The sequence below is a fragment of the Ptychodera flava genome, chromosome 16 (assembly GCF_041260155.1).
Source record: "Ptychodera flava strain L36383 chromosome 16, AS_Pfla_20210202, whole genome shotgun sequence".
Taxonomy (NCBI): domain Eukaryota; kingdom Metazoa; phylum Hemichordata; class Enteropneusta; family Ptychoderidae; genus Ptychodera; species Ptychodera flava.
Genome location: NC_091943.1, coordinates 9741693 through 9767971, shown reverse-complemented (window position 1 = coordinate 9767971; position 26279 = coordinate 9741693). Strand labels below are relative to the sequence as shown.

At 36.4% G+C, this 26279-nt stretch overlaps 2 protein-coding genes across 2 annotated transcripts; one reads left to right on the top strand and one right to left on the bottom strand.

Moving 5' to 3' along the window:
* Window positions 1–378: 378 nt before the first annotated feature.
* Window positions 379–5956, top strand: LOC139152766 (uncharacterized). The gene is made up of 2 exons (XM_070726093.1): window positions 379–1899; window positions 3434–5956. Exons 1-2 carry the CDS (start codon window positions 1140–1142, stop codon window positions 3991–3993), a joined length of 1320 nt encoding a protein of 439 aa, XP_070582194.1. The 5' UTR covers window positions 379–1139; the 3' UTR covers window positions 3994–5956.
* Window positions 5957–6356: 400 nt separating this feature from the next.
* LOC139152765 (uncharacterized) lies at window positions 6357–25046 on the bottom strand. The gene is made up of 13 exons (XM_070726092.1): window positions 24014–25046; window positions 22010–23125; window positions 21117–21265; window positions 20399–20554; window positions 19637–19739; window positions 18881–19045; window positions 17818–17903; window positions 17423–17592; window positions 16538–16629; window positions 16063–16144; window positions 15219–15265; window positions 12429–12643; window positions 6357–11605 (listed from the first exon to the last, which is right to left on the bottom strand). The coding sequence occupies exons 2-12, from the start codon at window positions 23121–23123 to the stop codon at window positions 12603–12605; spliced, it is 2205 nt and encodes a 734-aa protein (XP_070582193.1). The 5' UTR covers window positions 23124–23125; window positions 24014–25046; the 3' UTR covers window positions 6357–11605; window positions 12429–12602.
* Between the last annotated feature and the right edge of the window lie 1233 nt (window positions 25047–26279).

Genomic DNA, 26279 nt, shown 5'->3' with positions numbered 1-26279 from the left:
GAACCCATTCACACGAAAGCATTTAATAGTCACATACATACATGCATACATACACATACATACAAACATACATACATACACATACATACATAGAAACTTACGCACGCAGGCATGGACTTACGCGCACGTACATGCATACATACATTCATTCATACATACATACACACGCATACATATAAACTTACGCACGCATGCACAGACACATACGTACGTACATGTATGCATACATACATACACACATACATACAGACAGACAGACAGACACCCACGCATCCATACAGACATACATACCTACACACACATACATACATACATACATACATACATACATACATAAATACATACATACACACACACACACATACATACATACATACATACATACATACACACACATACATACATACATACATACATACATACATTACATACACACATACATACATCCATACATACATACATACATACACACATACATACATACATACATACATACATACATACATACATACATACATACACACACACACATCCACTCCCAACAATTCACATGTAGGCCCTATATAGAATGATGGAGGCACACACGAACATGAAGTCGATCCGACACGCACAGATAACGTTTTGCAACACGCATGCGCACATTGACAAACTTTCACACACACACACACACTGTCACCAGTATACACACACAGCTGCAGCTCGCGCTAAAGATCCATACACAGATCTAGCTTGATACTGCAAGACCGGGGGCACACGCCCAGCGCCTCGACCAGGTCAGTAACAAATGCACGGTGTCATTAAATACCCAGCGAAAAGAAAGAACAAACAAACAAACGTCTAATCTTGTACCGAGCGTCTTTCACCAGTTGCAAAGTTGGCAAGATAGGATTCCCATCAGTCAAAAAATACGATTGTAATAACTGGCTCTAGCCCGACATTTTTCCCTTGACCAATTGTTTTACCGCGGCAGGCAAGCAATCACCAGGCGGAACGTTTGATAGGGTCACGCCCATTATATTACACTCGGAAGTTGGACGTTCTAGTACGCTTCATCCTGAGCTGAAGTTGGTGGTGAGATTTTGTCAGGTAAACCATTTCACGTGTCTACGTGCATCCCAATTGCTCCAGGACATTAAATCATGGAAACTCCACAATACCAATGGTGTGCTTTTGCCAGTGATGTAAAGAAGCTGTTCAGAGAGAGTGATTACAGGGCTCATACCAGAGACATGAAGGTTATCAAATACATGGTAGAAAGAGTGACAATGCATCTGCACTTCAGTAGCAATCTCCTCCACTGTGTGCAAGCTCAGTGCAACTTGAATGATACAAACCACCATGGACTCGTCGATATTCTGACGGATTTAAAGCAGGCGTTACATGTGTTATTGAAGAAATGGGTTGAGAAAGCACAAGAAGCCGTACATTTAACAACCCAGGATAAGAGACATTCATATGCAGCCTGCCCCAAAGTCCATACAGGCCAGCCAGGGAGACCTTCTTTCTTATTAGATCCCAACATAATCAAGCAGATGTTGTCAAATTCTTTCAAGGTAGCTGATATCGCCCAAATCTTTCAAGTTTCTCGCCAAACAGTCAGGAACTGCTTAGTTAGAACTGGTTGCAGCCCTAAACACGTTAAATACACTGACATAAATGATGCCAGTCTTGATGATCTTATGATGGAGTTGAAAAGTTTGGGACCACTTAAGAACAGTGGAGAGAAAATCTTACAAGGTGTGTTGAGAGCTTTAGGAGTTCGTATTCAAAGGAGAAAACTTAGAGACTGTATGAACAGAGTAGAACCGTTTCAACGAGCTCTTAGATGGCCTCTATTGAAAACAAGAACCAAACACTCTGTGTACAATGTGAAAGCTGCTCAGAGTTTATGGCACATTGGTAAGTGTATGTTATCACATTTAGAATATTTACATGTATGTACCAGTTTAAACTGATGTTATCGTCCAGACCAAAAAAAAAGTTTTGTTTCCGGAGAGAAATAGGGTAGGTAGATGTACATGCAGGTCTTTAAATATTTTGGTTGTATTTTACCCTGCCTATTGATACACAGCACCAAAATGATGGAAAAATAGTCAAAAGTTACAGCTAATGTCCCTTTAAAATCAGAAAATGAAAAATATCAAAAGATATAGCTAGTGCATCTTTAACTCTAGCAAGGAAATATAAGTTTAGGGCCAGGAGGTTTGAACTAGGGACCCATCTGCTTACCAGAAACACTAATTTTTTTTAAGGTACAGTGCTCATGGTCTGTACATGTAATTGTGTGCGCCCCAACGGGAAGGCTGTCACCCAATGCAACTTGTCATTTCCACCGACCACAAGTCACACAGTTTTGCTAAAATCAAAGAAAAGACTGATTCTGAGGGCCTCAACTCTATGCATTTGAATCATAGCGCTTATGACATCAACAGGTCTAATAGACCACTGCCTTTTGCACAAATTAAAATCCACGAGAGCAATTTTCCACTTGCGTAGATACCAACCAACCTGCACAACAGCTTGATGTTATTTTGCAATACATGGGTAACAATAAGTTTACGAAATGAAAATAGAAATAATCTGTCATCATTTTGCAATCTTTGAGTACTCTTGTGCAGTTTTTCATAGAAACGCCTGGGCTTTTATTTCATTATTACGATTACATGTACATCTCCAACGACCAAAATACTTTTGAAAATACAAATACAAATAATAATAAAAAATTTTCGCTCACGTGACTATTTTTAAGGGACCTATTAAATCACTCACCTACCACTCGCCTGGATGGTTTCAGGAAAGTGATTTTGATCTCTCCTGCCATTTTTAAAAGACATGCCCTGGTCTAAACCATTATCTTACAGGTACAAGCATTGTTGACCTCTTGACATTTGGACAATCAGCAGACTGTGACAGACAGTTTATCCAATGTAGCTGGCATACAGTCTGTTCATGGTCAGAGAGAACAAAAGATATGCAAAATTACAGTCGATTGTCAAAATGTGACAATGTCAACAATATGTGCTTGTTCCCCTACAATAATGGTTTAGACCTGTCGCATGACTTGTGGTTGGTAGAAATGACTTCTATCAGGTAACAGCCTCCCCTGAGGTATATTTAGAGCTAAATTACGCTTGCCCAACCCTAATATCATATTTTGTGCCAAATTCTGTCAGCAACTAAATTTATTCATGAACCATCAGGGCTCACATCTGTGACACTTGTTTGCAGGTCTGATAGATAGATCATTTGCATCGTCATTATGACCTGTAGTCTCTGTTAACTATTTTGAGTGAATTGCTGTCAAATTTTGCTTTCGGTTTGTAAGCAATGTTCTTCATGGGTTAAAATCAAGCTGATAATATGCAAACTGCTAGAATGTACTTGCATAGTGTCATTGCCAGTATTTTTTGTTATAATAATTTTTTATTTTCAGATGGCCTTGAAAAGTTGCAACGTTGGAAATTGTATGTTCATGGTGGCATAGATGGTTACTCAAGGGTTGCTGTGTACCTGACTTGTGCTGATAATAAAGCAGCTGCAACTGTTTTTAGGGCATTTTATAATGCTACAATACAGTACGGTGTACCTTCAAGAGTACGATCTGACTTTGGCCAAGAAAACTCTGATGTTGCAGCATACATGCTTGCTACAAGGGGTGAAGGTAGAGGTTCATTTATAGCTGGTATGTCAGTCCATAATCAACGCATAGAACGTTTACATCAAGACACATACAGGAACAGTATTCAACATTTTCATGAGTTATTCTATAAAATGGAAAGTGATGTCCTACTTGATCCTAGCAATGCTGTGGATATATTCTGCCTACATTATGTGTTTGTACCTAGAATCAACCAAGCTTTGCAAGTATTTAGAGAGGGTTGGAATGAGCATCCCCTTAGTAGTGAAAAATGTCAGACACCCAATCAGCTTTGGTTTAAAAAGTGTTGTTGCATTGGAAAATGCCAACAACACTGCCATAAAAGACCTATATGACCCCCCAGTGATCGATAGTGGAACATACGGTGTTGAACATGTTAGTGAAATTTGTGATCACAGCAGGATTGGAGTGCTGGATATGAATCATGAAGAAAATGAAAGTGAAAACACTCTTCACCTCAGTTGTGAAAACCTTCAAAGGCTCCGTGAAGCAATTGACCCATTGGGGCCATCTAATAATGATGGAGTTGACTTGTATGTCAGTGTTTGCACCTTTGTTGGCAGTATTTTGATGTCCTGATTGTACAGTGAAAAAGCTGGCATATAATGTAACAGTATAGACATATTGTAACCGTATGGTAAAATTTAACCTTTTTTTTGTTCTAGTGACTGTAAGTTGCCCCCAAAGTACATGTAGTCTGTTTCCGTCAGGCCAAAGGGGATGCAGAGGTATGCTGTTACCCAAATACAGTTGTTATTATGTGTTTTACAACACAACTTATCCATTTTCTTAATGATTTCTTCCTTTGAAAATATTACAAATCAAGAAAAATCTACATTATCACATATCTATATTGCAGGCAACACCTCCATTTTTACAGGTGGTGCTCTCAAAGCCATCTATGAAACAGTTGATGGAACTGTCACCAGTTTTGTTATAATTTGAAAAATGATACCTGATTCCACAATGATCCATCCAACATTTGCCAAATCACAACAGAGTTTGGATCAAGTGTGCTAAAATGCTGAATGTATGCTGCAGTTTGTACCACTGCAATAGTTCAAAAAACAAAATGAGAAACATGTTGGCATATTGATTGTAAAGTCTGTAAAGAGTATCAAAATTTTGCATGCCTTTAACAACCGGTATTTTTAATGAATGCAGCCTTTCCTAAAGACTCTAGAGCACCCAAGTATGTGTACTTTACCTTAGTCCAGCTGTTAAGAATGAATTGTGTGTTTTATTAATATCAGTAATATGTAATCTAGTGGTTTAAGGGATATTTTTATAAAAATGTTCTCTTTCAACAATACCAATGACTGTTACAGATATACATGTACAAGCTCTGTGGAAAAGCAATACACTGTGTATTTTAGGATTCTGTAGAACAAGCAGCTGTACCAGGGTAGAGATTACAGAGAAAATTACAGACTTGAGGATCCAGGACAAGAAACAGTCCCTTTCAAGCAGAGTCTCTTCTTTCAAACACAGAGTGAGAAAACTCGTATAAATATATATCATTGGAAAGCATTTATATTGGGGAGCTGAGCTATGGACATTTCATTCTTATTGTTTGCACAAGGATCACGTGACAGTAAATTTAAATACCCTTCCAAAAACCAGTTTTCCCCACTTCCTGTGATAACGCTGCAATATTTCCGGTTGAAATTTGCACCAAGGGTAGCCGATATAGTATTCTCAAAAAGTGTTTCTGTGATTTTTTCTATCTATTTTCGTTCAAAAGTTATTGGCAGTTAAATATTTTAGAAGACGATTTGAATCGCTCAAAAACACATATTTCATTAAAAAAATTCATGTAGAAATCTTACAGCTTTATCACAAGAGGGAAAAACTGAGTTTTGATAGGGATTTTTAATTTCTTGTCACGTGATCCTTATGTAAACAATGACAACAAAATTAGCATAGCTGAATTGCTACATATCTAGGCTTTCCAATGGTATATAGTTTATAGGGGTTACAATCCTAGTATTTGCCACACAATTCTTAGTTTTAATGGGTGTGTTTCTTGTCTTGGAACCTTAAAATATATCAAAAGTTTTAAATACAGTAAAACTTTTCTAAACCAAGCACTGAAATGACTGAGAAAACTGTTTTTATGTACAAAGGTGCATGGTTTATAGAGGTTCCTTAAGGAGGAGCACGCCAAATTCCATTGCATGCATACTTTGAAGGTCAGCTAGGAGGTCAAATATGACTTATTCATATGTGTTAAAGGGGAAGGTTACACAGTGATTGTGTGTTCAGCAATAAAAAAATCTATGAAAAAATGGTGCAAAATCCGTCTTTGTCATTAACTTTCACTTACCGATAGAACGATGGCACCCATTTGAAAACCATAGGTTATAGGTAGATGTGAGATAAGAGCCTAGGACTGCACTGACACTTATAGGGCTTCCCTATAGTCTACAGCCAAGGAAGCCCCAAAATAAAAAGGTCAGCATGTAAAAAATCGGGCAACAACTGTAGAGGTTATTCTCTTAACAAAATAGCATATCTTTTTGATGAAGGTAAGGTGTCAACTGTAATTATTCCAAGAACAGAAGTTGAATGAAATATTAAAAGCGAAATCAATGGCACATTTTAATGGTGTAGGATATAAAACTATGGGTGAAACTATTAGGCAGTACCACAGGAGGGAGTTATTGAAGGGGAAATAAATAGTACATTACACAATAAATTTGAGAATCAATATTTTTATTGGCCAACTTTTAACACTGATTATTTGTTTTATTGTACAAATGGCTTTTATGTTTCATTGTGTTGATCAACAAATATATCATTCAAAGTTTCAAATAACATGTTTATTTCTAGATTTATACATGCTGATGACATTCACAACATGAACTTCTTCATAGGACCTGACAGAGGTAAATTAAAAAAATGTAACCGTAGAAATATTTTTGTACATGACACTAATAAAATGAAGAGTGGCTGCTTTTTGACTTTTTTAACACCACAAAAGGGAAATCTGACTTGCAAAGGAAAAATGTGTTTAACTTGGTTTACTATACATGGGAAATAGACCCAGATTGACCTTACTGCTGTACTTCTGTTCCTATAAAGTAAGAACAGTTTGATATTTTCAAAAAACATTTCCACAATTATCATCAGTAAGTTTCCCAACTCTGTACAGAAAAAACTATACCATGTAACTTCAACAGCAAGTTCGCCAAAAGGTGCATCTACCATATTTTCATTTTTAGCCCCAACATGTCGCTAATGTGGAGGGAGACTTTACAGTTGAGGCCTAGTTAATGAGTATATTGTGAGATGTCTATAGTAGCGATGAATATTTGAGAAAATTGGAAGGTATCTTGAGGTTTGACAATTTTGCAGTTACAGCTCAGGGGCCTTTAAACTGTTACTTCTGAAGCAATTTTATGACGATCTTGAAAGTTTGAGTCCCATTTTTCAGCATACTTCTCATTGATAAAATTAAAGAATTTTTTTTATGTTTTAAATTATTGTTAATATGAAGAATAGACGATGTTATAAGAAAACAAACCTCAAAGATACAAATCAGGGTGAATTGTTGGTAAATTTTTCTACTGTGCAATAGTTGATAAACAAACTAAATTACTGTGAGGAAGTTGACATCAATGACACAAAAGTAAAAAAAATTCAGAATTTGCTTTCTTTTAACTGTGTGTGCTAGGAGACTTTGTTATTGTTATTCACATGGCTCTTGTACTTCTCAACTCACATTTCTTTCGTAGAATTTATGCATGACACAAACACTGTCAATTTTAAATGAAATCAGAGAAGCCATGTCTGACTACTTGGTCTGGATAAACTTGAAATAAGACTGCTGCCTTGGGGCAATATCAGTTGATCACAGTGCAGTTGATTAAATGAAATTGATCTAGGTCTATTAAAAAAGTGGCTGCCAGGTTGTCATAGTACAAGAAGATTGTTGACAGTAAAGTAATAATACCACATTTCATTGAAATTCAAAATGTATGGCATGGATGTATAATGACGCTGGACAGACTGTGGATATTGATGTAGCACATCCCAACAGACACACGTTTCCCCAGACCATCATGCTGGAATAACCTGTAGCCCTCCTCATGTGTACATAATACTCTACAAACCCAATGATTGGGGTATATTAGAGAGTATTATGTATGCAGTAGTGCAGCTTTACAACATGATGGTCAAAGAAATAAGTGTCTGTGCTCATTTCATATGTTTTTGTGACTACATCTTTCAAGACTGAAAGAGTCTACGGAAGTTACTGATAGGGACCTTCAGTTAACATATATACTGTATATTATAATATATATATATATATATATATATATATATATAGTATATATATATATATATATATATATATATATATTGTAATGTTACAAATAAGGCTTTCTGGGTTGCTTTCTGGGCAAATCAGTTATTTTCATTACTGTTACTAGAAATGTAACCATAAGTATATGAATCACACATCATCAAATTTAAATAGGTATGAAAAATCAGTCCCTCTTATTACGTATTCTACTACCTGAACAGCAACATGTCAAAATGAAACCAACAAACTTATGTAACAGCAAACACAGCTTTCTACAATATAGCTTTTCTACAATATAACAATAATTTTTCAAGGTAACAAATATAAAACGTCTACACACTACTACATATAATAAGCAGTTATATTCATGCACTATGAAGTGTTTGAATTCTAGAAACACTGGCTAATCCATGGTGTAATTTGAAAGAAGAAAGCCACATGCTAAAACAGTTGTGTCACAGCTCTGCTCTCACTTTACTTGGTCTTCCAAAATGTCTGATTCAATAATATGCTCTTCAGCAAATTGCTTGGTGGCACATACAATTGAATGTACACCTCTATTGTTACATTTGAAATTGCATGCATTTTTCTCAGTAAACTATTTGTAAGTAAATTTCATATCAATTGGACCATGGTTTCTATGGACCTCTAATAATTCATTATGTTGTAAGATTGTCCCTATGGACCTACTATACATGCCAAACAGTCACTGACAAAAGTCAAATATTGGAGGATGCACAAAGAGTACACCGCCGTCCCAGTGGAGGTAATCAGTTCTAGGTTGCTGACAATGACCAGCCAAATACTTTTTTCGCTTCTGTGTTTTGAAGCTACAATGTAGGTGTTGATAACATTTTTATGTAGCCATAAGATGACCTACTTTAATGTTACCGGTATATGACAAAGCACAGAATGTACTTTGAGTGATTGGACAATTTTGATTCTTTTTCACACATGCACAGTAACATATTTAGTTATCACAGGACCAATAAATATGGTCCTGTGGGAAGGCCATGTCCATATACTGCAATAGAGAGCTCTAAATTATCATTTAATCTGCAGTGAAATAAAGCTGAAAATGATCACATAAAATAACAATAACAAAATAAGTTCCACAGATATCAAAGAGTGGCCAAATCTAAGTTATACATTGCATACCCGGTACATGTGTACCTGCTGAATACAAAAACAAAAAACTGAAAATATAATGTTAGGGTTCAAAAGTATGGTTTGTCCTGCCTCCATAAACCAGAATTTTTCTATCACCTATTTGAAAACATGGCTTTGAACCACCATTTAATCTTGTTGCTTTTACTCATTTACTTAGATTCACTTCTACCTGAGAGAAGACAACCCTGTAGACTAGCCTTTGCTCTCTGCTGGTGTATGAGAAACTTTTGATCAAAATTTATGATGACATTTATCAAAATATGTAAAAGTCTGACAGTTACTTAATGTTTTGGGATGGTTCCTATGGAAAAAAAAATCTTTACAATATTTTTGAGCCCTAAATATACAACACAAGGTTTGATAAGAAAATAACAGGTATAGTATTGGAAATACTAGTGGCCCTTTATGCAAACACACTGGAAGCCTATATACAGCCACATTTGCAAGACAGACTTAAAATGCCAGTGTGTCTCTTTGCTACTAATTTTGTTCTCTGGATGGAAAAGGCATGCTTGTACATGTAGGTGTGTATGTATAGCACTTCTTGAGGGTGACCTTTCATGTGCTTTCATACTGTTCCCAATTGGTTTTTGAAAACAAAGCTTATTAAGGACAAGTCAGGTTGTCAGATAACAGACGATACGTCATTAAGGCAGTTTTGCTTGTCTGGATGATTGAGTTAGTGATCTTAAGTTGTATTTCTTACAGCAATGTCCTGTGACATTTGCAAATGTGTCTGGTAATGTGTCATTGTCTTCTGCTTCTCCATGAACATCCTTTCCAAGTGTTTGGTTTTCAGACTGCACACATGTTATTGTCTGTTTGTCTACAGAAGGCCTGCATTCTGTTGGTGCCTGTGAGCTTACAGAAAGTTCACAGAAGTGTTTGTGTGTGTATGGGCCTGCTAATTCTGTTTGTGTCTCTCTATCCCAGGCTTGTGAAACAAAGTCTGTTTGTGTAACTTTACCTGAAACAGATGGGAAATTTTGTCTCTGTATTTGTGTATCTGCTGGCAAGCAGTCAGTCTGGATGCATGTGTGCACCAGTCCTTTGTCAATCTGTTCTGTTTGCAACTGTGCATCTACTGCAGGTACGCAGTCAGTCTGGATGCATGTGTGCACAAGTCCTTTGTCAATCTGTTCTGTTTGCAACTGTGCATCTACTGCAGGTATGCAGTCAGTCTGGATGCATGTGTGCACAAGTCCTTTGTCAATCTGTTCTGTTTGCAACTGTGCATCTACTGCAGGTATGCAGTCAGTCTGGATGCATGTGTGCACAAGTCCTTTGTCAATCTGTTCTGTTTGCAACTGTGCATCTACTGCAGGTATGCATTCAGTCTGGATGCATGTGTGCACAAGTCCTTTGTCAATCTGTTCTGTTTGCAACTGTGCATCTACTGCAGGTATGCAGTCAGTCTGGATGCATGTGTGCACCAGTCCTTTGTCAATCTGTTCTGTTTGCAACTGTGCATCTACTGCAGGTATGCGGTCAGTCTGAATGCATGTGTTAAGTCCTCTGTCAATCTGTTCTGTTTGCAACTGTGCATCTACTGCAGGTATGCGGTCAGTCTGTATGCATGTGTGCACAAGTCCTTTGTCAATCTCTTCTGTTTGCAGCTGTGCATCTAACACGGGTGTGCAGTCAGTCTGGATGCATGAGTGTGCTACTGGTAGTCTACAGACAATTTGATCTGTATGCTTTTTTGAATCTTGTACAGTTGTATGGTCAGTCTGAGTGTATGAGTGGACAAGTCTACCATCAAGCTGCTCTGTCACTGATACCCCCAGATCATACTTGTTCTCGACAGTATGCTTGCTGATAGTTGTGTTACACAGATTATGTAAGGACAACGCAATATCATTATTGCTTATCATATTCAATTCGTGAACCGCCACATTATCAATCTGGTTACTCTGCATTATACGATTATCAATACAATCCTTGATATTTGACAACAGCCGTGTGCACAAGGAACCATTCAGACTAGACCTTATTTCCTGTGGTATTGAACTGAATGTGTCTACAAGACTTTCAAATCTTGTCTGGCTCTCAAAATCAAAACCTGCTTGATACACACTTTCTGAAAAATATCTGCCAGCTGTGTAGGTGTATAATTTTGAAACTGCCAAGGACTACGAAATCTTCTTCTTAACCCAGGATTGCATGATAAGAAGGCTTCCATTTCTTGTGGATAGCCACTGAGGATAATGATTGGGGGTGACACACATGATGGTATGTCATTATTCATGTATTTCATTAAAGTATTTATTACATCTATACCAAAATCATTTGTACTGTTGGCTTGTTTAAAGTATATGCTTCATCTACGAACAGTACACCACCCATGGCACGCTCTATCACTTTGTTGGTTTTCTCTTCAGATTGACCAATGTGTGATGCTACCAGGTCATCTCTTTGTACTTCTTCGGTGTGATCTCTTTCTATTACACCAGCCAAATGCAAACAACCTGCAAATATTTCAGTATTGTTATTTTTTTTTAATTTCAGGCATTGTCATTTGCATTTCTGTTTAAATAAAATAGAAATGCACAAAAGGTGGAGCAGTAAATACTGAAGGTTTATTGGTGAGACTATGATTCGCCAATGTACTATCTTTACACAGCTATATGATGTGAATATTAAAGAAATGATCGATCTATTCTATCAAGAGTTTACAGTTATAATTGTATGTAAGGATTACTTAACAAGTTATTTTTAGAAATTACTAAGGGAGCTATAATATTCAAATTTTTTTGTCTTGTCGCCTCATATATTTTCCCCCTATCACAAAATTTGACACTTCTGAAAATACTGTTAGAATATTACGCATCTAGAACAGGCATGCAGTTAGCTTGATGCACGTGATATTGTTATGATTCTAAATTTAACGAAAACAAGACAAGATAAACATTTGTGACATGGTCTGCATATTTTGTACAATAATTTACCTTAGAAACAAGCCTAATATCTGTGAAGGTTAAAGAATGCCCTTTTAATTTGAACCAACAAACTCTATGATTTATGGGATAAACATATTAAACCTCACAAAGGTTTCAAATTTGATTACAATCCAGATCAATACTTTATAACAATAATGTTAATATTCTCTCTAAGGTCACTATTCAAGTGCGGTTTATGTATACTCAAAATTAATTTTTGATGATGTTTTTACCTTCACTGTTGATCCAACAACAAGACAACAGATAATTTCAATATAGATAATGAATCAAGCAAAGCCTATAAAAACAAAATGTACATGTAAATTATTTGAAAGTAAATAATCTAGCTTACCTGCAAGCAACCTTGCTACAGTTGTTTTGCAGGTACCAGGACCACCAACAAACAGTAAATTCAAGGGTTCTTCCTTTGGATGACCACCAATCGCTGTTCTGAGGATATTCAAAGAATGTCGTCGGACAATGGCTCTTATGGCTGCTTTGATATGATGTAATCCCACCACATCTTTCAATTGTCATCAATGGCACTGAGAACATCTTGCATGGTCACTGACAAAAGAAACAGACATACAGTATTCATTGTTTATATATCACTGACAGGAAACACGTTTAGAGAAAATAATTAAGGCATCTTTTTCTTCTGCAGGTAAGACCTGAATTAAAACGTGTAAGAAAACTACTGTCATTTATAAAAGCCTCTGAAACCATGCAGGCATAAAAGCTGTGCTATAGGAAATGACAAACATTAGTGAATGATGTATGGTCTTATAGGCAATGGTACAAGTAGGATATTTCACCTATAGGTCCTATTTTATAGAAACCTATAGGTTCACTTATAGAATTCTATCAATGCATAATGGTTTGGTGTTGGAATGTACTATTGGCAAGCTAGAAGTTTTCTGAAAAAATTTTAAGCACAGATAGTTGACAATAAACCTATTTCAGAAGCTACACACTGCTCATGGGGGCTAAAGCAAGTGATTGAGACTGTTGGAATTGTAACAGAATTCTTCAATCCACATGGTTCTGAATCTGGAACAGATAATATTTTTTGGCAAAACGAAAGTACTTTTTAGCATAGTACTGATTATGTCAAATGATATTGACTGCAATAATTAAAGTCTAATGTATTCATGCACTAAATTTCAAAGCCAGGCATAGAAAAGGCTTTTTTATAGGGTGAAGAATGAACAAGAGACCTAGCGGCCGATAGAGCTCCGCTGTAATGAGTTGCAGAAATGGTGTGAAGTAACCAGTTAGCAGGAATGTATGCAGGTTGTGATGACAAGCTGAATATTTGCACCTAAACTGACATGTCTGTTAAGCAACTTTTAGATGTATGGAGGTCTTCAGGTGTTTTCTATCAGGACAATTTGATAATATCTTACTAATACAATCCCTAAGAACCTGCACACCAAATTTGAAAGAAATCCGACTTGCAGTTTCACAGAAAATGATTTTGACCAAAAACAGGTAAAAATGCCCCCAAAATATGACTATTTACTTCTATCATCCCTAGGAACCTGCATAATATATTTCAGAGCAATCTGGCCAGCAGTAACAGAGAAAATGATTTTTGACCAAAAATGGGAAAAATTGCCCCCAAAATACAAATATGCGAATTTCACCACAATTTGAACAAACATGATTGAGGTCATCCTAAGGAAGCTGCATACAAAATTTCAAAACAATAGGACCAGCGGTTTCAGAGAAGAAGTTGATTGAAGAAAAATGTTGAGGGACGACGGACGGACGACGATGGACAGTCCCCCTATCTGATAAGCTCCGCGTCGCTGACAGCTGAGCTAAAAACATCACCCCATAATACTGGTATACAGTTATTTGTACAGTACTCTATATTTGGATTTTGTCATAATCTGAGTACAACCCAACAGGCATGCATTCTAAATTTTAATGTACAGAAAACAAGTAGTGTCTTTAAAAGCTGATTTTGACCTATAATGGCAACATTTTTCCAAAATTTAAAATTACATGAGTAAGTGCACATTTCATTTATGTCACCCTAAATGACATGTAGTACCTGATTTCATAAATACATATACAGTACAGGGGTGAGCAAATCAATTCCCCAGTCACTAGCCCCCAGATTAGTAGCCAAAACACTGTACTAGCCCAGCCGCAGTTTCCACTAGCCCACCATAGTGACACTGCAAATTTTAGATTGTATAATGAAGCAGAATAATGTCCTTATGTATGCCATAGAGCTTTAGCTGTGCATTGAGTTTCAACAAAAATCAGTTCAGGGATGCTTGAGTCATACATGTAGTTCAAAGACACAAAAAATTACAACAAAATGGCCATCTCAGTGATTGGCATATTGGATCATACATCGCAAAATTAATATACATGCATATGCATGCCATAGTGCTTTGCCTTTGTGCCAAGTCTGTACAAACTCGGTTCAGCGTTGTCTGAGAAATGGTTGCGGACAGAATGGGGACAGATGGGACACCATATGCAGCAAAAAAAATTCATTGAAAGGCCCTGTACAGACCCTAATATGACCCTGTGTTACAGGTCTGTGCCGGCAAAGATAGCCAATTACCATGACAGGGGCTGATCTGTACAGATCTGTGGCCAATGTGCTGTCATGACATGGCTGTGTACAGTGCTGTACATACAGTGACATTTCTGCCTACAGGTCTGTACACAGAACTGTAACACTGCCAGGGTCTGATTTTTGTTCACTGTACACATAATTATACCTTTTTTCATTTCTTCATTCTGTCATCAAAATTGGCTATAATTTTTCTGAAAAATTTACACCACTGTAATCTTACAAATTTTCAGATCCTGTATCAGGCCCTGTAAATTCAACACACACACACTGTTCATACACCAGTGTATCAGTCATGCGGTCAGTGCACTTCATAATTGATACAGTCAGAAATTACATCACTATATTATGAAATTCCTGTAATACAAGGCCTCATTGTGACCTGTCCATACACACCTGATATCAGACCATTTTACAGGTCTTGTAACAGGTTATTTCTTAGGGTCTGGTACAGGCCGGTACTGATCATGTAGACCTTAGCTATCAAAAATACATTACATGTATTTTTCTTTTCAGGAACTGCATGTTTATTGTCTGTATACTTACTTCCTGTTCTTGATGTCCATGTTTGGGATGCTATATTTAACTTCAACCTAGGTCAAAATAAACACAGAATGTGTAAACACCTAATAATTTTTTCAAATAATATCTACATACATGTATATAATGAACAAAGTGGTGCATTAACTATTATACTGACACTGATACAAATGTCAGATTCACTTCAAAGGGAAATGCGACCAAGTTTCACATGAACTACCGGTATATTTCCATCACTGTCAAAATCCCCAACATAACTATAAGTAATACATTTTATTCATTATTTCATGTTATGTTCTCATTTGCAAATACCTTATTAGATAATCTTACATTATTTTGTGAATAGGATTATCAAAATACAGGATAAATTATGTTTCATCAGCACTAATCTTTCATGTTATGTTAGTCATCAAACATCAGACTTTGCTTTATGATAGAGCTCGTATCTGCTGTGATAGTAATATCCTGGTACAAGGAAAAAATTCAAAAGTGAAATTATCACCACAATTTCAAGAAAACTCACTCAAGTCACCACTAGCAACCTACATGTACATACCAAATTTGAAACAATTGGAGTAGTGGTTTCAGAGAAGAGGTTTTTGACCAAGAATGGCCAAAAATCCCCCAATGCAAATATGCAGAGTTGATTGCTACAGTTTGAATCAGTTGCGCAGTCAGCTTACCCATAGTAAGCAGCATACATTTTTAAAAGCAAGTAGACAAGTTGTACCAGAAAAAGTAGACTAAGCTTCTTTCTGTATCATGATGGATGAACAGATGATGGACTCAACCACTGACAATCCACCTATGTGATAAGCTCTCTGTTGCTGACAACGGCGCTAAAAATTACCTTTCTCTTGCAACAGTTAAAGCTTCAAGGTTAACTTCAGGTTCAGCCGACATTGTATTTTTGGCTGCATAGAATGCTGCAGGTGAGCAAATGAAGTCAAGGATTACTGTAACTCCTTAAATATTGCAGCACATCATAGTTTAAAATTATTAATAGGATAAACAGGTAATTATAAGCTGACAATCTCGTATGCTGAATACATCCTCTGCATTTAAATGAAAATGATTTCCATGACAACATGTCATATGGACTTTGATTACCATGTATTATTATATGATACAAAGGATAACAATTTGCAAAAATAGACAAGAAAAACTGTCTGTGCAAATTCAAAATATTACCTCCAAAATATGTGTCAATAATACACATGAAACAATGTGTAGGATAATTCAGTGTTTCAATGTTTCAGTGTTGAAATGCTGATTTTTTTATCATCAAAGTAATCTAGGTCTCATCAACAACATTAAAAGGATATTAATTGAATCATTGCGACCTCCACCTTGTAGATATTTCCACAGAGTGGTAGTCATATTAAAGAGCCCAACTCTTTCATCATCGTACATGTACCTGAAAAAAATAAATGATAAAACAGATACTGAGCATAAATTGCTTGTAAATATTTTTTTGTAGAACAGTGAAATAAGAATGTTCAGGTATCTACCTCTCAATTTCTACACTTTCATGTACGTGTGATTTCCAGTTAACTGAGTAATGTAAATTTTTTCTACAAAATATTTTGCACAATTGATTTATCTCAGCAACCATTAATGATGTAGGGTAACTTGTGAAGTTTCCTGAGAATTGTTGTATAGGAATTCAGCGTCATCTTATCATATGTTTTACATGGCTGCATTATAATCAGACACATCAGACAAAATGATACCAATAATAAATGACACATCATATATTTTGTTGACAATAAATGACAATGCACTATATGTGGGTTTCATTCATGCAATACATAAACATTCAGAGAAAAAGAAGATATTTTTGATAGATGTACATCATTCCCACTGTACATATACCGAGATACCTGCTATGTTCAGAGAGTTATTCGTTACTGCTTAGCAAGCTGATCCCAAAGTTACAGAGGTAAAACTGAACTTGTAGATCACTTTCATTGTAAAAGAATCGCTAAGGCCGGGAGAATGTGGCTTACATGGGGGTTAAAATTAGACAACAGCGATTTACACTGCACTAGAAAGCCAAGCTATGTCAACAACGTTACCAATGACGTATTCCAAAACTGATTGGCTAATCATGGCAAGCGTCGCTATGATTGGAGTTGACCTGGACTGGTCAGGTAGGAGACATATTGCTCTGTGTATAGTGAATGTATGCTGACATGTATTGCTCTTACCATTCTGACATACTCTTCTTTGTCAGAAGAAAGTAGTGATTTCGGATCTCTGAATGGACAATGACAGCTACTAATTCCAAATTTACAGTCGAATAATGTGCTAGAAAGTCCTGTGGCTGCAGCAAGTCTTCACATCGTAGTTCCTGTGGTATAGATACCAAACTGTTCATCTACAAGAGAAAAGTATTTCTATAAGTATCTTCAACTGCACATCAATATATAACAATGTACAAACAATCATTTACCTGCATCACAATTTATATGTGTACTTATATAGTTAGAGGTGTTTTAAATGGCACTGCTACCGTATTGAATACAATACTTCTCTAATGAAGTGCCATGAACAATTTTGTAAGCCTACTGGGAATAAAATGTCTAACAGTGGATGAGTTTACCTTTCCAGAAGCTCCTTGTCGTTCAATAGCTATACACAACATGTTTGGACATTCAGTCCAAAAGTCAGTGTGTTTTACAGTAGAATCTGCAAGACAATAAAAAATTAGGTTCTCATTAGCATATCTCTACAAATCACTAACCCCAGTAATCATGTAATTTGAAAACTGGCATTTGCTTTTTGTAATTCAACTGATATCTAAAAGTAATCCCGACATATTGAACAAAAATCTACTTTTATGCAGTTTTATTGCTCTGCGGCTTACAATGAGCACTGTACCTTTATTATGTACATGTAAATTAATATCACATTCTAAAGTTAGTTTTTATCATTTAAATATGCAGATGTCTATGAAATCTTTAATAACTTTTTTCCTGATATTTAGTCCAAGGCAACTTTACATGATTATATCTTAACAGTGAGTGAATATTAACTGCTATACCGTTACATATGACAAGTACAAATGATAAGAACTCAATGATGCCTACCATAATGAAGCTAGGGACCATCTCAGATTGTCACATAAGTTCAAGAAACAAAATTTGTTCATTTGAATTCAACCGCGCCCTCCAAGTTCAAAAACTGCACAAGTGCAATGTTGCAGTTTGGCTACAGATAATGAGTAATGTTTGCCTCTGATCACATGCACAGTCAAATCATCAGAATAATAAATTGAATAATAAACAAGTAATTACCACATTTGCACGAATTCTTTTATATTAGATTTTGCTTTGATAAAAACATAATTATAGTAAAATCATGTTCACCAAAGTAAGTTTGAAAGTGAAGTTCATCAAATGAAATGACCTCAAAAGCCCTCCCCCTTAAACGAACGAATTTCATTTTTTTGAACTTATATGACAATCAGAGACGGTCCCTAATGTAAGAGAAATAACATGTGTTTGATTGTGACAATGAAACTACTTAATGAAGTTAAATTAATACATCTTAATGGCTGAACAATACTGTTAAGCCCTGCATCTAGTGTTAGCTATGTATTTGATAGGCTGGCCATTTCTTTATAACAAAGTCAGCAGCTAGGTTTACCCACAGTTCTAATATACCTGCAGATGCTGAAGCAAATTTCCTCTGAAATTTTTCTTGGATGTTTACAGCCATGTCTCTCCATTTATAGACATTTTGTCTTGTTAGCATTGCATTCAATATAGCTGGCAAAGTTGCAATGACTCCATCGTATGAAACTGGTATATGAACAGAATACCATGAATGTAATGAAATGTTAAGGCAAAATGATATCAAATCATGTATAAAGTTTGTTGATCCATTCATTCATTGTTGTGGTTTTGATGTGCATTTTCGGAGATATTTTAAAACAATGCAATGTCCTATATCTGTTATCGACTGAAATTTCGCCCGTTGTTTAGAGGGCTATATCCTGCTGGTTTCAGTCACTATTTTGGGTTTAGTGCGTGCCTTTTGAAAGTAGTTTGGCCCCACAGTGAAAATATGATTTATATTTTAATAGGTGGAAATACGGGCTCATATCTTCACTGTAAGAAAAATAGCAGAGTGTCAATACAGACTTCCCATGTATGATAATGGTGCATCATAACAGTAATATATACCCCAATGCATGGTATACCACTATATTTTTGCCAGTTCAACTCTGCAGTTGCATGAGTGATAGCCAGAATATGTATATTGAGAAGTGATCAAAATCTTATGTTATACTACATGCATCTCTGAAGATGATGATGTAGTACACATACTAAAAAGCATGAAAAATTAAACTGTATGTACATGAGAGATATGACAAAAATCCTCCAGTGTTTGTCTACTGAAAACTAACAAAAGGATATTATCAATATTTTCTTCCACTATTCCATCATCTTCAAAATCTTCTAACATCCATAGTCTGCTTCTTTTTCCAAAAAGGAGAGACTGGAAAGCATCATTCATGTCCTGTAATATTTACGTGTTTCCTCATTACTTAATTGGCTATTAAAGGCCCATGAGCTAAACCTCAAGAAGCTTCCAAATTTCTCAGATATCCATTCTTATCTATAACAATAATGATATAGCCAATACCTGTCTCTCGACAACTTTCAACTGTAGCAGAATAGGCAAAATATTGGACAGAATTTTATTCATTTTAAATTTCCCCCATTTTAACAATCTTGCCACATATGTGAGAATCAAAGAATTTTTCGTCAAAGTGGACTGAATCTCTTTCCTGTCCTTTCAGTGGTTTGCATTATGCTGTTTATCATATAATTGTATGGAAGCAGCCATATTTTGGTGGGGCATTGTTTCATTATTTGTTGTACTGAAACCTCCCCATGCAGTCCAACTCAGTGGATAATCATGCTTGAGTAGACATCTCTATATCAGTAGGAAAAATTCTATGAACAAATTTTTTAATCTAAATATAAAATTATGAAAATAATGTCAAAAGTTGCAGCTCGTAGGCTTTTAACAAGTGTGCCTTCTGTAAGATGTCTGCAAGAAATAAGGTTGGAATATCAGAAAGTTTCCTTATTTGTTCCTACCTGGAAGTGACAAATTGTCAAAAACTTACACCAAAAGTTTAGACAACTACATATGTTGTAAAATATATTTACCTGTGTTTCCTTTTGTAATGCATTCACAACATGGCCCAGTAATTCCTCCGCATCACTATCTCCTGCCTCAACTTGTATACACTGATAAAACTTTGATACAGCATGTTTATACACTTCAACATCTGTAACTTCTCTCTGTCCTCTAAGTGACATCACCTGGGCATGTGTACAAATGACATGATTCTTAACAAAAGGTTTCACTGGTTTAATTTTTCTTCTGGCAATGCCAGCTAATCAAAGTAACATTAATATAGTAGTGTATATACATGTAATCGCAATGAAAATTTTGAGTTAATACCTCCATTAAACAAAACACATGTACATGTACACGGAATTTCATAATTACCAGAAGCAATTTCTACAGTGTCATATTTCTAAAGGCAGATTTTTTTGTCCAAACTTTATTTGCTTCAAAATCCTGAGTTCAAACAAATATAACCAATTTGGGTAGTTTTGAAAGGGATGAAAACTACAACATGGAGAGTGCAAAAGTAAACTGTCACAGAGACTTATGTACAGCATGGTTGCAAATAATTCATCAAAATAAAATTCTGCCACATATCATTGGCAGTTCATGCAAATTTCTGCTATAGAACCACTGCAAGAGATTTGGTAGATGAAAAGAAAAGTATCTTGCCTGACAATACTTGCAAACTCTGTGTTAGAGGACATGATGGACAAAAGAAGAGATGTTAATGATTGCTAATATTACACATACCTCTACAAGTGCAGAAATGATCTTGGGCATTTGGTGTGGTGGATTCTTTAAATACTTTCCAGAAAGCATGTTCATCACACTGGGAATGCACTGTAGAAGTGTTAAAACAACATTCAATGAACAACTGTCACCATTCAAATTCATCATACCTGGAAAAAAGAGATAAAAAACATGAAGTAAAAGTTAAACAGACACATCATGTGTGTTTGTGATTCTCTTCAATAAACACTACACACTGTTCCGATAGCTGTGGCAATAGTATTGGAATTTTTCACAGAATCACCCCTCCCCCATTGATATGTTGGATGTTTTTTTAAAGGTCCATTGGCTGTAACTTGTGTACTATTATTTCAGCGTTTTGTTCAGTATAAAGTATATCAAAGGTAGATTCCTCTCAGCTAACCTCGAAACTGAACAACAAGCTTGTCACAAACACGTAAACAACAGGCACTGGCAATGGCAAAGTATCGTTTGGGTCCTCAAAAAGCTTTTAAAATGGCTGGATGACAAAAATAATACTTTCCACAACAGAAAAAATCTAAAAGGACTTGAATGTGTACTTTTGACAATAGTTCTGTCAAAGAAAGATCAGAAATAGCTAAGTGTTTTGATACGATGTCTACACTAAAATGCTATGGCTTGATATGGCTTCCTTGTTAACCCTCCAATCATCCCATAATGCTGTGCGATTTTCCAAGATGGAGGAAACACAGCTTTCACCTATATAATACTTTTTTCACGTCTGTTTCATAGAACACCCCCCCCCCCCCCTGCTCACTGCTCAGTCAAAATGACCTTTTCAGTAGAAGATGAACTAAAGCAAGAAACACATGACAAAGTAGTTGAGGGAATTTTTTTGAAATACATGAAAAATGTAAAATAAAAAAAATTACCAAATTCTGGGTATTCTTGCACCAAAACGCATATATCTCTGAAAGTTTGATGGTCACTTAATCCATGTGTGGTTTTTACATGTATCACATCATCTGAGGCTGGCGTTTGAAGATCATGTTCTGGTACATCTTCTTCACTTTCCACATTGATGTCATCACCATCATCAACTGGTTGCCATGAAATATCTGTCTGTTTGCCTCTTGCCTCACTGACCTTTGGTTGACTGTTCACTGTTTCATTCGATTCATCTCCACAGACCTGATGAAACTTCTTTGTAGATCTTTGCAACTGCAGCCTTTGTAACCCTCTTACTGGCATATCTTGTTTTTCCTGTTCTCTAAATATTCTTCTTTCATCTTTTTTTCCTCTGCTTTCTGTAATGGCTTGTCTTCCAACAGTCACATTGCAGCTACCACCCTCCATCTGTTCTCTATCACTTGACACTTCTACGAATTCCTCAATGTCTTGTATTGATGTACTTTCATCTCCTTCAGTACATGTCTGGACAGTTTCATCAATTACATGTTCATCATCATCATAATCATCATCATCATCAAAAGTTGGTGTAGCTGGCGGCTGGCCAAGGTGTGACAGCAGCATGATGTACACAACCCTTCCAGATGACTTTATGTCCCATAGGCCTCTGGCATTATATTTAAAATTAGTGGAACAAACTCTCTTTCGTACGAATCCTTTTTTCCTTGGCCGATAATCTACATAAATGTAATCACCATTATAGTTCAAATTGGTCCTCAAGACACCTTTTATTTCATTTCTCACATTGTCTTCTCCCCACAGCTCTTGCACACAAAGGTCAACTGTCAGCAATGGTCCACCAGACCAAGTACTTTCATTACATCTCACAACATCATCTATAAGTGGCAAAACACTTAACTTCAAATTGTAGCTCAAGGATTTCTTTTTTTTCTTCCATGGGGGCTGAGTTGGGGTACTTCCGCTAAAACTACCCATTTGCCTCCTGAGGATAGTTGGCATGTTTGGCCGGCGTAAAATGGATTGCACAGCATTTTGTATACCAGGTGTCTGCAACTGCTGTAAAAGTGTATTTGGATCATGCTGATCACCTGAAGTATTCCTGGTATTTGATTCCATTTCTGTTGGAAATAGAGTGAAAGCATACAGTTTTATGGTGTCACAAGAAGTCCAAATCCTACAGTGATATTGGTTTATTTAGCTATATATTGCAGAAATGTGTGTTGTTACTGGTTATGCTGGGGCTGCAGTAACTATGACACTCAGCCCTGCACATGTGTTTTTGTCTGTGCTGGTGCCAGTTTAGAGATCTGGAATAATCATAATTAAAAAAAAAACTCCTTTTTGACATAGCAAGACTTTGGAGAGAGAAATATATGTACTCCTGTGCAATCACCTGTATAAATGATAAAAGTGTACTAGTTAACTGATAAAGGTGATAAATTGCACATTGAGTGTTAAAAGTGTCTTAGCATTGACATTATTTTTGCATATTTTCAACATTGTATTACAGTTACACAGTTGCCTGTAAGTGCCTTCAATGTAGAAATTAAACAAGACAGACAGTTTGTTGCAGAATGAAATGTGAAATTAATACATTGATGAGTGCAATTAAGTTTGCAAATGAGCAATCAAGTCATGCACACTTCACAACTGAATCATGAGGCATAATATGCCAGCTAACGAAGCAGGATTCACTGAGACTTTGTACAAGTTCTGTGGCAGATGGGATATGTAGATGCATGATCATCTGATATCGAAATACGACAACTCAGTTTCTCAAGTTTATGAGAGGTAGAATTTATCAACGGGGGCCTTATCAGCTTCAGCGGCGAAGCATTTAATATACTGAAGTACTGTTCCTCTTCCCCGCCCGTTACTCAACATACCTACACTCTACAGGCCTTTCCTCTCATTGTTCAAGGAATTCGAATATGCGACTATTTGGTGTTGTGTCTTACACTTCATCAAGTTTGCAATATCCCTTCATGTGAAACAAAAGAACTTACCGAGAAAGTGAGAGTTGTAATCTCAAAACTGCAAAGAACTGAGTTTCTGGGTCACATGTCTTTTTTTCTCCAAGCAGTCCTCTACACCAAAAAAGCGCCCTCTTCGAAATATGATCCATCTTTGTCATCGTCACTACCCTTCGACGCCGCGAGGTACGTAGAGTCCGAGTTAGGAGTGAGCTCCCCGGTGTGGCACTTCCGGGCCTGTAGATCGTCGCGTCAGTGTGCGTATCTCAGAGAGAGTAGCAGTGTGTGTGTGTTGTGTTTGTTGTGTGTGTGTGTGCGCGAGTGGATATACGCATGCGTACTTCGTTCCCCCTCATGTAAACTTTTCAGATCAGTGTGTGTGTGTGCGAGTAGATATACGCATGCGTATTTCGTTCCCCCTCATGTAAACTTTTCAGAGCAGTGTGTGTGTGTGTGTGTGTGTGAGTAGATATACGCATGCGTATTTCGTTCCCCCTCATGTAAACTTTTCAGAGCAGTGTGTGTATGTGTGCGAGTGGATATACGCATACGTACTTCGTTCCCCTCATGTAAACTTTTCGATCCTGTATGTGTATGTATGTATGTATGTATGTATGTATGTATGTATGTATGTATGTATGTATGTAAATGAGTGTGTGGGTGTGTGTGTATGTGCGTGCGTGCGTGCATGAGTGCATATGGGCTTATGTATGTATGTATATGCGTGAGTGCATGTATGTATGTATGAATGTATGTATGTATGTATGTACGTATGTATGTATGTATTTACGTATGTATGTGCGTGCGTGAGTGCGTGAGTGCATGAATGTATGTATGTATGTATGTATGTATGTATGTATGTATGTATGCTTGTACGTATGTATGTATGTATGCACGTACGTATGCACGTATGTATGTATGTGTCTGTCTTCATATGTCTTGTGTGAATTGGTTCACATATATGTATGTTTTTTTCACTCATATATGTATTTACTTACGTCTGTATTGATTTATTTATACTTATGCTATAGTAGTTTTTTATTGATAAACGCATGCAAAATACACCCTTTTCGTATGAATATGTTCTTCTTATGTGTAAAATAATTATTTTACATTTGGCGCCTGGTACGGTACGCTAAGCTCCAATTGTCTCTACAGCCAAATCACAGTGCTTAGCAAATTGTACAGCTTTTCAAATTCATTATGCATGTGTCATTAATTCACGTTAAATTTATGTAAACTACGGAATCACCCAAACGTCAGTTTGTTGTCGGGCCGGATGCCTACGAGGAACGATTTTGCTGTGGGCCCCTCAGTTCAAGTAGTTGCGTCGCGCCGGAGTGATACAACCTTGGACGTCAAAAAAGATTTTTTCACTTTCATGCTCCAAAGATAGCGGTTTCAGCAGAATGGTCGTTAGGTTACACGAAATGAATGATAGCTCATAAATGTATCATTTGTGTGTATGTTTTCAAAACAGGCAACTCAGAAGATACTGCTCATTGCAGCAGGTTTGCCGCAAACGTAACGTGAGCGTTTTTAGTCGCGGGAATAATAATACCTTAAAAAGTCAAAATGAATCATTGAATATGGAATTTTGTGAATATATTGACTTTTACAACAGACATAGTGAGCTGAACTGTACACTGAAGAGTACAGTACTTTGTAGGGAGGTAATGCAGATTAGAATAGAACATGATGATGGTGTATTTGGATGCGTGCAGCGTTGAACTTGAGTAGAAGAAATCGTACCGCTAAAAACAGATACTACCAAGAGAAACTGCTAAAATACAGGTACTGCCAAGTTCAGTTCAGTTGACGCATGTACACTGTAAAGTAACCGGTTCAAGAACTAGTAATTCTATGACACGAATCTACGTGTTTCCCAGTTCCTCAAAAGATATTAACAAACGGTTTCGTGTAAAGTAAGTGTTCATAGCATAAATGTAATACAAATTGTAAAATGTTGGTGAAATTTCAGTATCCTTGGGTGTATATTGATTCAGGTAATTCAGCATTTGATGTTTGATAATACAGGGATAATGAAAGCTATACTTACTGTAACTCTTTTGATTTTTTGCTTTCATGTCTAGTTTCTTTGTTGTAACTTTTATTGAAAAGTTATCATAAATGTTAGATATGAACAATTCTTATTCTGATAACAAATTTTTTTACAAAGTGATGTTCAAGGTACATCTAAGAGAATCTATTCATGTCAAGCAGCCACATTTATTTTCCCACACATTTTGTGGGATATTGTGGGATGTTGGCCCATGCAGTATCTAGTATTGTCAAAAAT